Genomic DNA, 14030 nt, shown 5'->3' with positions numbered 1-14030 from the left:
TGAAAAGAGAATCATTCAGGTGACAGTTGGTCATTTCTGGTCTCCAGTGTCCGATGAAAGGGAGCACCAAAGGCAGGCGCACTTTAATCCTTTCTAATCCCCAAGTTTTATTTGTTGGTGGATAAAAAGGCGTTGACACCGTGACACACTGTGACACTGCACTGTGTCAACCTGGGACACGAGGCTTTGCCAGGTCAAGACGTGATGGGGCGGCGCCTTGGGTGGGTCAATCGAGGTCACCATTCTTTTGGTTTTGACTGGACAAAACATGCGAACCAGATAATGAGTTATTATTTAAAGCTTTACGGAGGACCAAAAGATTTTCTTGCGAGAGGGGAGATGCAATACGTAGAAATGGAAAACTCCACAAACACACAGTCACCTGTAATTACACTATCACAACATGACACTATACAATAACAACAAATCTCAACAGTGTGGTGTGTTAGACACTATCAATAGTGCAATTTAGCTCGCCTGCTACTTTGTCATTATTATTTTTTTTTTCATATATGCGCCAGAGATCGCAAGGTCTGAAATAGGAAACTTGACCTTTTTTTTTATGCGTACTAGCCGAGTATGACCCGCGGACTACGGGTTTACCCGATTTGTAAAAGAGTTTCGCTCATTAATAGAGACAAATGTAGGTATTTTCTTTTATTATAAGCCCCTCCCCCTGCCCGGTTGTGGGAGGGGGACATTAAACATACACTACAGTCTCCGCCATGATCTAAGGAACATTTATGCCAAGTTTTCTCAAGATTGGTCAAACTGTTTTGATTTCTATGAGGAACATACATACATACTTACGCCTTACATTCTGCTTTATATATTAGATTTAGAAGGATTTAGAGCTTGTCCCTTTGTGATGGCAGCATAAACATTAACAGCCTTTGACCGTATGCTGCTTCATTGGCTGGACCCTACACCTCTCTTTTATTGCTTTACGAGCATTCACTTAGCAGATAGATATTCTAATGTGACCAGTTTCTTTTGCTTTCCTCTTCTTCTACTTACGCCAAGTAAAGAACTTAATTGTATGTTTTCAAATGAACTTTTTTCACGGGAACTAATTTTTGGGTTTTCAAGGGAACTAGATCTATATTTCCAAAGGAACTAAATCTATATTTTTAGTTGAAATGAATCCTATTTTCAAGTTGACGAGATCCCTACAGATGAGTGGTCTGCCAATACATTGTCAAGTAGACCGGATCTGTATTTTTCAGGGAATTAGATTTTGAAAACTCTATTTGGAAGGGAACTAGATCTTCAAAATACAATTTGAAAAGGAACTAGATTTTGAAAACACAATTAGTAAAGGAACTAGATTTTGAAAACTCTATTTGGAAGGGAATTAGATCTTCCAAACACAATTTGAAAGAGAACTAGATTTTGAAAAAACAATTTGTAAGGAACTTAATTTTGAAAACACAATTTGGAAAGGAAATTAGATGTTGAAAACTCAATCTGGAAAGGAACTAGATTTGCATCTAAAACAGTTTCATAATTTTAAGGTCCCCATATGCTGAAAAATATTTTAAAAGAAAGTAGATCTCTATATTTAAAGAGAACTAGATCTATCTAGAAGCTAATATTTATTACAATAGTTCCAACCTGGCATCTAGAAAAATGAGTTTTAGATCCAGAGATGCTCTGAACATAAACATATTGGAAAACATCTTGATCTCCGTAATGGCCGAAGGAGGTAAGGAGTGACCAACGGCTACTAGTCCGACATTCTGGTAACACCCATCGTAAGGCGCTATATCCATCGTGTACTGTTTGATCTTTAGATATCCACTGCAATGAATTACCTAAGGGAGAAATAAATGTAAGTTATTAAAGTATGTTTTTTTTTAAATATGAATCATAAATATTTATCAAAGGAACAAAAAAAAAACAAAAACAAGATGAATAACTCGCTTTTCCTTATTGGTTTGTGGACAGAAAAACATGTCAAAGTAACAACACCAAAAAATTCAATACGTAAAATAACATTGATGAAGCAAAGCGGACTACGCACAGATATTTGCAACCTATGCTCCGCAGTGGGCCCCGCACCTTCATAGGCCCCGCGCTAATTGTAGGTGTAATTCCTTAATAAACCATTAGCACAGGGCTTCCTCTCTTTCCCCCCCCCCCCCCTATCTTTCAGGACCGATCCAACGCGCGATAAAAATATAAACGGCCTTGTCAGCTTTCCTTTAATAAAAATTTATTGCAAAGACGAATGTATTTTCTAATACAAAATCTCAACTTTGACAGTATGCCTATCCCCGCCCAGACTAGGCCCCGCGCAATCTGTTTTGCATAAGGCCCCGCAATAGCTATGACCGGCCCTGATGAAGCATTATATACATCACCAATATCAAAACACATCCCAGTATTGTTTAATTGATGCTAAGCCCAACAATGCATTGATCGGTAATGTTTTTGTTTCGTTTGATTGTATCAAATATTGGATCATTGAAACAAATAAAATCAAACTTGTGAAGTTTGTTATGTTACGTCCGGCAGTATGTTCAAATTTTAATAGGGTTTGTTGGACTAGTCCGTTTCGTTTCTTTGATTAAAAAGTATTGGGCCGGAAGTCGCTTTTTTTTATTTATTTATTTTATGAGTATTTTACCCATGATCTGTGTTGTTTTTTTAGGACTAGCTTATTTCATGTACCCGGCATTTTCCGATACACAATTTAATACACAAAGTAATTGTTAAAAAAATTGTAGTGATTTTAAACTTTAAAGAATTACTTAAAAAGGTGTTACTCTAATCAATTTGAATATTATTTTGTTATGAATGTCACTGTTTATTTTGTGTCTGTTCTAGTTTCTTAAATTTTTCTTGAGTAAAGGGGTCGTTTTTCTCCTAATGGGTATACCTGATTTCTCCAAGCAGCCTTAGTAACATATTGGTCCTAAATAATGCTATGTTTATAAACGAAAAATCGCATGGCTGCATTATGATGAATGTACGTGTTAGTTCAATATATTTTATATTACTAGGTAACTATAAATAACCGCATAAATAGATGTAAGTTTAATTTTTTTTTTCTGTTAGATAAAGTCATATGGCAAATTTTTGTTTATATCCTAATTCTAAAAAGGAATAATAATAGAATTATACAGTAAAAATAATCACTAAGTTTTTCTTTTAATAGTTTTGAAAGTCTAACTGAGTTTGTGTTTTTGCAGATGTACACAAGCTACACTATGAGTCAGTCCATCTTTTCTGACTATTTAGAAATGAGTGTAAAAATGTAGGCTTCGATATTTTTAGCCTGAATTTAAGAAGTTACAAACTTCAAACAACTAATATATTGCCTCTTCCATAAAACTTAAAAAATAAATTTATCCAATGCTTGAAATCCTGCTTGTATACTTAGGCCCTATTTAAATCGATCCGTTATCAATGTATTAAGTAGAAATAACCCCGCAAAAAAAATAAATGAAAGAAGATTGAGATATACATATATTTTTGTGACGGTACGCACCGGTACGGGGTACCGGCACCTTTTTTCAATGTCGGGAAAAATGATTACTTTTCTTGTAATTCAACGTTAATTGTTAATTTATTATTAGTTGAAAGTTAGGCAATCTATCAATGAGTACTGGAGCCTCTTTTTTATTTTTACAAAAAAAAAGCACTTTATATACTTTCAGCCGACATGCTGTATTATTAAAAACACCTCTATGTGAACTTCTCAATCATCTAGAGTCTTAGACAGTCATTATTTTAGATTAGATTTAAGTAGAGTCTAGACCTAGATTTAGTAGGACCATTATTATAAAAAAAAAAAATAATCAGTCATTATAGACATCATTCACAATTTTATTATTTGGTCTAGGCATTGAAAAGTAAATCTATTAATAAACTATAATAGATCTAAGTCTAAGTACTAACTTATTAAATAAGTCATTATAAGTAGAAGTATTATAATGAATATTGTATAGATCTAGATTGACAAGATTATAGATAGATCTATGGATAAATCTCTAGTTTAGTAGATTAAGTATAGAGTATAGTAAACGTATTACAGTACTATTAGATCTATGTCTTATGTCTATATCTAATAATCTAATAATTAAAAAACATTTAGTCTTTATTAATATCTAGACTTTTTTCTAATAAAAACTGACTATAGGCATAGCATAGGCTAGACTCGGCAATCTAGTCTCAAGATAGAATCTATACTATTACTAGATCTATTCGATTTATATATATATATATATATATATATATATATATATATATATCTAGACTAGAATTAGATTATAGATCTAAATATACTAATGGAGAGATGATATGAGGTGTTAGCTAATAGCGTTGCACAAGAAACAAACCTAGGTTTTTTCTAAACTCTAATACTTGGTATGTAATAGTAAAACAGCACCTACCTAAATAAATCGTAACTAGCAATCAAAAACCTATATTTATTGTAGTATATATAGGTCTGTAATTGTATTTTATATAGCCTTCGTAACTTCTTCTATAGAGAAATGACTTTTGTAATTTTTTTTTTCTGAAAATTGGGCTTTTCGCGTCTGACACATATATAATTTTTATGTTCAGCAACAAACCCTATTAATTTTACAATCATTTTGATTCTTTATTTAGAAATATCGGAATAATGTTTGCTATTGCAAATGAAATATGCCATTAAATGTTAGAAATTTAATTGAATAAAAACGAATAAAATATTTGACTGTTTCAAGTTTATTCTTGTTCAAAATGTTTGATATGATTTATTTCGTACCTTATAGCCTCCTGACGTCAGTCCAGCATTTCGTTTAGCCAGTACACATTTCATTCTCAAGAAAAATGATCTTTCAATTTCTACATCTGTTTAAACAAATGAAAGTCACAAACTTTAAAAAAAAAACTAAGACCTAGACATAGACTTCTGTCAATGATGTAGTCGTGAGTTCAAATTTTATAATAAAAGAATTGGGTGTGAATTAAAAAAAAAAGTGTGAATCAATTCTATTCGTCCTACAAGGCCACAGACATTAACTTCCAGAACTGACCTTGCAGTATGTGGGTGTGATAAGGATGATGGACTGTCAGCAGTGCAGTCATCTCATCGTGGTCAGCAGGGTGGATATATTCATAGATACTCCCACCGGTCAACTCAACCTGGGTCAAAACAAAGTGGACATTACTCAGCTCATCTATACGTAAATTAATAAATAATAAAATCTCAAAACCACTTTTAGAAAGAAAAAAAAAGTTTTGAGTTGTTAAAATAGTTCTGAGAACCCCCCCCCTCCCCAAAAAAAATTTTCATTGGAAATTTCCTGAACTAGTGTCACGACAATGTATATGTGTGTGTGTGTGTTTGTGTGCTTATTTCGATACTCAAACATGAACCCGCTTCTTGTTAGCCACTTGTTTTATTCGATCTACCAAATGTGCTTTAGACTCGGACGAGTTGGAGACATGACTGGACACTCAGCTAAGATCAACGTATTTTAAAATGAGGTGCGCGGTGGTCGATTGGTAAAGCGCTTGGCCTCTGAATTTGGGATTTTGAGGACACCCAACTCTAATGGATATCTAACATACTTTTGGAGAAGTAAAGGAAGTTGATCGTTGTGCTGACCACGTGACACCCACGTCAACAGTAGGTCATTAGAGCAGAAGAGTTTTACATTATCATTCCCCATAAATCGCAAAAGCTAAAAATGAAGGTCCAAGATATTCAGCTAGAGGACAATCTATTTCTACGATCAATGTTTGAGTAATTTTTAGGTTCAGCAAAATAACTAACCCCTTTCATTTTTTTTATAATTTCTGCCACGTGACCAGATTTTGTTACGAGTTCGACTTCTGCTATGTCTTCAAGTGAGTTGAAACCATTAAGGAGTTGAGCTGTTAAATATGATGCTCCTTCATATGACGGTAAAGCATTATAGACCAATATTAAGTGAAATAAACAATGTACTTCAAATTAACTTTTAAAATAAGCATATCTTCACAGTATTCATTTAGCAGCAAGATTAATCTTGAAAAAAACATAATTATATCATGCAAATCTAATATGATCATTGATTAAAAAAAAAGAAAAAGATGAACGATATCATAGTCAGTGCAGTGTGCTATTATCTAAGATGAAACAGTTCAGTTTGTCATTTAGTCATTTAGTTAACAAACCTGTGACAATCCCAAGTGAACAGAGGCGGTCTCGGAGATGTACATTATTTTACCATCAGGGGCGACGACGAAGATGAATCCATCCAAAGTCTGAGAAAGACAAAGAATTGCATTTGTCATAGTATTGAACTTCAATGTCCAGTCTTTTCAAACATTGTTCTTGTATCTAGACTATATAATTGCAGCTTTCGGTGTACCATCGTCACAGAGATTGACAAGAGACCTACTTGTGAACAGGTGACGTCAGTGGACACAAATAATCATGACGCCATGCATTAAATGTGTTCCAGAATTAACTCTTTTAGATAAATCTATACCGGAAGATTCTATTCAAAATTTATCTTGTAGATTCGAGAGTGGCTAAGCATTTTATAAGTTATGCAACCCAGTAAACGAGTCCATCTAGGGCAGTCTTAGGATACGAGGACAAGGAATGCGTTTCATTTTGTTCCCTGCCAAATGAGGATATTTTCAATCAAAATAAATAATTCGAATGACAATCCGCTAACCAATTAGCAATAGTTAAATATGTGTTTTCGAGGATGCACGGCAGATCTACTAAGATTTAATGTTTATCCTTGTAAGGCTATTTGATTAAAAGAACAAACGAATATTCACCTTTACCTAGAGTAACACCTTAAGTAAAATCATTAAATTTAGAAAGCCTTCAGTATAGAAGACTCAAAAGTAAAGTTGCATTTATACATAAGACACTAAGCCATAATTTTCAAGTTAAAACAAAAACGTATAAACTACTCAGAGAGACACATGGATACAGACACGGCAATGTACTTATATATTAGTACAAATCTATCCAAATACTTCTTCTTCTCTAGTGCTATTAGCGCATGAAATGGGTTGCCTGAATCAGCCAGGAATACCAACGACTTGGCAGAGTTTAAGTCATTCATTAACATGCAGGAATAGAGAGACCTATGTAAACTTCTACTCTTCCAGAACTTTCTTTATTTAAAATATAAAAGAGACGAGAGAGAGAGAAAGAAAGAGTGAGAGAGAGAGAGATTAAAGGAATGAGGAGACAGACACACCAAAAAAAAACAGAAATCAAGTGCGTCAGGTTGTCGCTTTATCTGGACCAAACCGTCTCTTCAACGAACGTGACTGGACATCAAGACCGGTGGTTGATGCTAAAATTAGCATACACAAACTCTCCAAGCCAAATTCGTTCCGATTTCTTCGAAGAAAAAAAAAAGGGGGGGGGGTCAAAAATTTCAACTGATACGCTAAAATACGCCACTCCCTCTCTTTCACACACACACCTATTACACATATACAAACACTCTGACAATAGAATACAGACTTTTTTTTTCTCCTGACCAACATTACAGTTCGAGTGTTAATATCAACGCTTCTAAAGAAAACATCAACTATTAGTTTAAAAAATACGGTTGACCTGATTCTAAAAACCATTAGGGTTTAGAGTTAATTTGTGCCTAATGTTATTGCCTGTCTATGTCCCTAATGTTATTGCCTGTCTATGTCCCTAATGTTATTGACTGTCTATGTCCCTAATGTTATTGCCTGTCTATGTCCCTAATGTTATTGCCTGTCTATGTCCCTAATGTTATTGCCTGTCTATGTCCCTAATGTTATTGACTGTCTATGTCCCTAATGTTATTGACTGTCTATGTCCCTAATGTTATTGACTGTCTATGTCCCTAATGTTATTGCCTGTCTATGTCCCTAATGTTATTGACTGTCTATGTCCCTAATGTTATTGCCTGTCTTTGTAGCAAAGTTATTGTCATCGTCATTTTTTATTCTCCATTTATATTCACCAGACGAATAATCGGGTACTACTTACGATAGGTTTTTAGTGACTTCATTGGCGGATGAATACAACCATCCTATTGGCCAAATGTTTTTTTTCTATCTTTGAATTAGCCCTCCTTTCTCATTTCCTCCCTTTTCTTTTCCCCCTTTGTGTTTTAATTCACTTTCTTTCTGAGCGCTTCTATTAGTTCTGCCTCTTCACATCACTTCTTCATCTCCATGATTGGATTCTAGAACTTGTCTGGTTTCTTCACTTTAATTCCAACAATGAACTTAATATTGAAGTACTTACATTGGGGGATTTTAGGGACAAACAAACGCAATAACAAACAAAAAAATAACTGTCACTAAATTACGTTAAACCATACATCCATCTAGTTCGTATAGACATTGAACCAAAGCGTATGCCCACCTCGTGTGGCTCTCATAGACTGGAGGAGGCAACACAGTACAGAAAACATAAAGGTAAAGCGAGCACATTCTCACAACAGGGTAGATGTCTACATGCACACAAAGGAACGACAAGTCATAGTGGACATTTGTAGACATGGCGACAGATCCATAAATAGCAAAGTTTTTTTTTAGTGTATCCAGTGTACAGACTTAAAGAAGCGGCAAAAGGCCTATCAAATATCTTTAGCACGGCAGTAGGCCTATCAAATATCTTTAGCACGGCAGTAGGCCTATCAAATATCTTTAGCACGGCAGTAGGCCTATCAAATATCTTTAGCACGGCAGTAGGCCTATCAAATATCTTTAGCACGGCAGTAGGCCTATCAAATATCTTTAGCACGCCAGTAGGCCTATCAAATATCTTTAGCACGACAGTAGGCCTATAAAATATCTTTAGCACGGCAGTAGGCCTATCAAATATCTTTAGCACGACAGTAGGCCTATCAAATATCTTTAGCGCGCCAGTAGGCCTATCAAATATCTTTAGCACGGCAGTAGGCCTATCAAATATCTTTAGCACGGCAGTAGGCCTATCAAATATCTTTAGCACGGCAGTAGGCCTATCAAATATTTTTAGCACGGCAGTACGCCTATCAAATATCTTTAGCACGGCAGTACGCATATCAAATATCTTTAGCACGGCAGTAGGCCTATCAAATATCTTTAGCACGGCAGTAGGCCTATCAAATATCTTTAGCACGCCAGTAGGCCTATCAAATATCTTTAGCACGCCAGTAGGCCTATCAAATATCTTTAGCACGCCAGTAGGCCTATCAAATATTGTAAAACTCTTTGTAGTTTGTTTTTTGTTTTGGTTGGCGGCATTAAAGTTCAATCTTGTGTCCTTGACATTATTTAGTTTTTAGTGAAACTCTTCAATTAATTATTTATACTAAAGATGTCTCTATCTCTAATAACCAAATCACCAACACGTTCAAACTCCATTTAAGATTTCTGTTATCACAGAAAGTAGATCTCAAAGGCGTCTTTGACAACGTTGGCTGTATAGTTTAAAATAGAGAGAAGAGAGAGAGAGAGATTAGGTGTGATAAGAATTAAGATAGAATAGCAGAGAAACCTAATACAAGGCTTCATCAAGCCAGAACTGCACATAAACTGACGAAAGATAGACAATAGCACACTAAATCAATGTTATGAACACATTCTCACCACGTTACACAAACATAAACAAATATCAACAATTTCACCACAGTAGGGAAGGAGGTAGGCTGGGATAGAGGAAACAACTAGAGTGAGTGCGAAAGAATAAATCCCGTCAACAAGCTGTCGTGGTTAGTCTTACCTGCAACAGGTGAGAGCCAAGCTCCTTCTCTAAAGGTGTCTTTGGTGGCTGTCTCTGTCCCCAGGCGTCACCAAGACCTGAGAAAAGAGAAACACAAACACATAATTAAACAGAATACAAACACGGGACAATTAAAAAGTTAAAAAAAAAAGACTAGCAGTGGAGACACTAGGAAGGGTGTCACCTTGTGAGGTCAGCTTATGGTGTCACCCAGCCCAAAATTATTTCCCGTTGGTTTATTCTTTTGTTGAACCATGATATCCTAAATTGAGCTTATTACCTACAATCATTGATGGTTAGACAACTATAAATGATTGTCCAATTTGTTTAAATCCTAGGTGCGAAAGTCCAGTGTTATCCATTGACAGAGCTGAATGATTATTCTTCATATGCCTCGTGATAGATTGGTAATACGTAAAGTATGAAGACTGACGTCATTAAATAAATGCTTATGTGATGAACGTGTGTATGGCTGAGTGTGTGTTCAAATAGTTTAGCTCACACCTATTGCTTGAACGTACATACATCGTCAAAATAATTTTTTGTTTAAGTTTTGTAATTGGAAAGATCAACACGAGGTCCACCAGTAGTAAAACAATTGAATATTGTGTAACAAATGGTGAGGGGAGATTATCGTTTCATAATAATCCGTCGTTCTTTGGTTTTGGTCTTTTGATTCCATGATGTAACGACATTTGTCTCAGAAAGATAAAGAGTTCTCACCAAAGAATTGCTCTCATTCAAAGCGGGTTGGATCAAAGAGTTTTCTTCCCATTTCCTCCCCCTCCCCCCTCCCCCATCAGCTTCCCCTTAATTATCGTTTGGTATTATCTTATCAACGTCTAGGAGCATTCAAGGTGAAACTAACGGCTTAGGGAGGGGGGAGGAGGGAGTGAAGTCACCTTATTTACTGTATAGGTGTGGCGGAGTCTGGCACGGGGTCGTGAGGGCCCTTGTTTGATCCCCCGCTGTGGATCGAATTACAATTAATGACCAATCTTTGCTCTTCTCGACGAATTTCTCCAAGAGGGGTGTGAGAAATGGGCCATCAAATGAACAGGCGAGGTTTGGAAATTAGTCTCTTATCACCTGCACCTCCCACCTCCTTCAGTGTCTCCTTTTGCCTCCCTACACACGTTCTTTACAGAGTTGAGTTGAGCTGATAATAGAAAACAGGCAGCGGGAGGATGGGGGGGGGGGGGCGGGGAAGGAGGGTTCTATTACTCGACACATTAACAAAAGGTGGGTAACAGATTCACTCCCTTGTTTCCATGTTAATTATAGAGATCTCGAGCTCGGAGAAGTAAAGAAAATACAAGGCACATAAATGTACATCTATTCAGATGGAAATGTTACCTACAGAGCATTGTTACTAAAGCACTAGGTTTTAGAGGTGGGAAGTTAATAGATGAAATGCCAGAGTGTCACTGGATAATATGTATCTATAAGGGAATTCAATCCTGTTGCCTAAATTAATTGTAGCCTACTTCAGAAAGGTGTTATAAGATTAAATAGCAAAGCTTTTTTAAAGTGGAACACTATCACTAAACAACCGACACATTCCTATGGAAGAAAATAAAAAATACCTGTTTAGGTCGTAGGCCTAATTACAATATTTTCTGAAGCAGGGCTGAATGATATTATAATAAACATATGCATTGGAAAACCTATAAAGAGCAATATTAATCACTTGTTGTTGTTTTTTGTTACAAAGCTTATATTAATTCACTCAGTCTTTCTGTTTGGTAAAACGTTTGAGCACATTATTTCTCCGACACCCAATCTCAGATCAAGCTGAAATTTTGCACAATTATTTCTTTTACCTGACAACACAGACAACACAAGAATAAAAAAAAAATCCCAATAACTATTGGTAATTGATTATTTTGTTTTCGTATTTCGAACAAAGGAAAGAAATTGTACTTGACAGAATGGTGGATATAAGCTGAATTATATAAGTCGCCGATTTTAAAGAAGTTTGAAACAAACAATAGATAATTATACAATCATCTATTTTCATAAGCACCTCAGGGGCAGAGTGGTTAGTATGCCGGCTTGAGAGGGCTTTAGCCATGAGTTCGAGTTCATGTCATCCCCCCCTCCTTTATAAATGCTTTTAAAAAGCAACCAATTAGGGGAAAATTCACCCTGATCTCCCTTTCCACCCCCCTCCCCAATTTCCCAACTGGTCCAGACAAGTGATAGGATCAAAGAGAATTGAGAAAGCTGCAAGCATGACATTGCACTCAACAAAGACAAATGGTAAAAATATTTCTAATTGCACAGATTTATTATTGTTTTTTTTTTACCCCATGAAGGCCTCGTGGCCCAAACGTCCTTTGTTTTTACTATATGTTTATTGTATTAGATAGCAGTTTGTGTATAATCCATTCTCTTTATAGGTCGCAATGGCTATTCTCCCTCTTTCACCAAGACGTTATATTTATTTTTAAATAGGTTTAATTTTCACATAAAGCGAGGATGAGTTACTGGTTTTGAACTAATTATTCCAGTTAAGACATTAATAATATAGATTATATGTATAGAATAAAAAACAAGGTTACAAAGACACAAACACAAACACAAAATCGGCCCCTGCAATGGTCCCCCCAGGCAGGTAAAAAGACAGGTTTCAATATTTTCAGAAAGAATATCAAAATGAAATTCTAACAAAGGCAAATGATAGAGAAGAATAGAGAAAGAAGGTTGACCGATCTTGTGTGGTGCCCCAACAGGGATAGGCGAAAGTGAAGTTTGATGTGAACCTGTTCTAACTGATGTCATATAATGATTACCTAATTGATCTAATTGTTCTGTAAACAGTCAATCTGATATTCAAAGCCTCAAGAAAACAAAAAAATCCTACGGTATTCATGTACATTGAGGTTATTCTATACATCAATGTGTCTCAGGGTTGTACCGTAGCGCTTATTACTTATAACTTCTTATTAATTGTTGTTTTAAATTATGTTCCACTTATATGCATATTAGATATATTTTTTATCTTTTAAAAAAGTGAACTTTTTTTTTGTGTAAATGTAGTAATTAATATGACAGAACTTACGTAACTAAGCAATACATTTGTAATAAAAAAAATTTTAACAAGAAATCTAAATCGGTTTTCATAAATATGTTTCAAATATGGTAATATGCGATATCCGTTACTAAATAGCCTACTACGATTGTTACTATTAATAGTGAATAGTTGTTAAAATGGTGTATTTTTATGAAAAAAAACTGCTTGCATTGTTGATTTAAAAAATTAAATTTTTCGCTTTCAGAAAAAAAAATGCTATTGCATCAGAACTTTGAATGGACTAAAATATCATGATGTCCGATTTCCACTATCTTTTCTAGTTTACGAGATTTAAACGGGACGGACGGACCACACAAAACTAATAGCTCTATTCCCCTTTCGGGGGCCGCTAAAAAAGGAAAGTGATTATTAAAATGAAAGTCGGTTACCATAAATGTTCTGCACCCCTCCATCGCTGTTATTGTAAAGGGGCACCATCCAGGGACACTTCAAAGCCTATACCGACAGGACTAATTTGATGGAACTGTGTACTGTTCCATTTATCACTCACTTATGCAATAGTCTAGTGTTACTCTCCCAGCCTGGACGAGATCGTCGTAAGATTCTAAGGGACCCAGGAGGGCGGGAGGGGGATAGTTGGAATTAAAACAGCGCTGAGGACTTAGGACACGGGACTAGATGCAAACATAAGAAGATTTTTTTTCCCAACTGGGTTGGGATGAGACCTGGAAAGTTTAAGGTGGGGGGGGGGGAGAACTCAAAAGGGGGTTGAGGGAGCACAAGGGAGTGAAAGAGGACAGGGTCACAGCGCCAACACTGTAAATTACTCCATATTTGCTCAGACCCCGGACCGATGACAAAAAAAAAAAAAAAAAAAGCGCTCACTGGTCGAGTAGCCTTCGCTTAGGGGTATCATCTTACCTTCTGTGATGTTTGCACAAGGAGAGATCTGAACCCGCGCATCCATTGTTCTACCTTCTGACGCTCGGAGACGTCCCCGCAGTGCGAATAAAAAAAAATGATCATACGTCTTCCCGCGAGTCGTGAAACCGGAAGTGAACTGAGAATGGGGGACTTCGGGATATAGCAAGGGAAAGACAAGCAATGCATTAAATTATAAATAAATATGAATGTCTTGTGTGTGTGTGTGTATGTGCGTGTGTATGTGTGTGTACAGAATAAGTGAATTGAAAAATCTAATCTAATGATTTGAAATTCAAATTATAAAGGTCGCTTACAAATAGTAAGAGTATTTTAGCGGAATTCGTTCTTGACATTTCAAAAGTTATT

At 35.8% G+C, this 14030-nt stretch overlaps 1 protein-coding gene across 3 annotated transcripts in view; it reads right to left on the bottom strand.

The window, feature by feature from the left end:
• The window catches only part of LOC106077633 (single-minded homolog 1-like), a 98341-nt gene that overhangs the window by 14849 nt on the left and 69462 nt on the right, over positions 1-14030 (bottom strand). For all 3 annotated transcript variants that reach the window (XR_008778530.1, XM_013238380.2, XM_013238373.2), the window contains exons 5-9: positions 9704-9780; positions 6154-6243; positions 5028-5136; positions 4757-4842; positions 1615-1814 (exon numbers count right to left, since the gene is read on the bottom strand). Coding sequence is in view for 2 of the 3 variants with exons in the window: in XM_013238380.2 (XP_013093834.2) it covers positions 1615-1814; positions 4757-4842; positions 5028-5136; positions 6154-6243; positions 9704-9780 (562 nt within the window). In the remaining variant the exon portion in view is untranslated. The remainder of the gene's footprint in view (positions 1-1614; positions 1815-4756; positions 4843-5027; positions 5137-6153; positions 6244-9703; positions 9781-14030) is intronic.

This window comes from Biomphalaria glabrata, chromosome 6 (assembly GCF_947242115.1).
Source record: "Biomphalaria glabrata chromosome 6, xgBioGlab47.1, whole genome shotgun sequence".
Classification (NCBI taxonomy): domain Eukaryota; kingdom Metazoa; phylum Mollusca; class Gastropoda; family Planorbidae; genus Biomphalaria; species Biomphalaria glabrata.
Note: the sequence above shows the minus strand (reverse complement) of the source record. Positions and strands in the feature narration are given on the sequence as shown.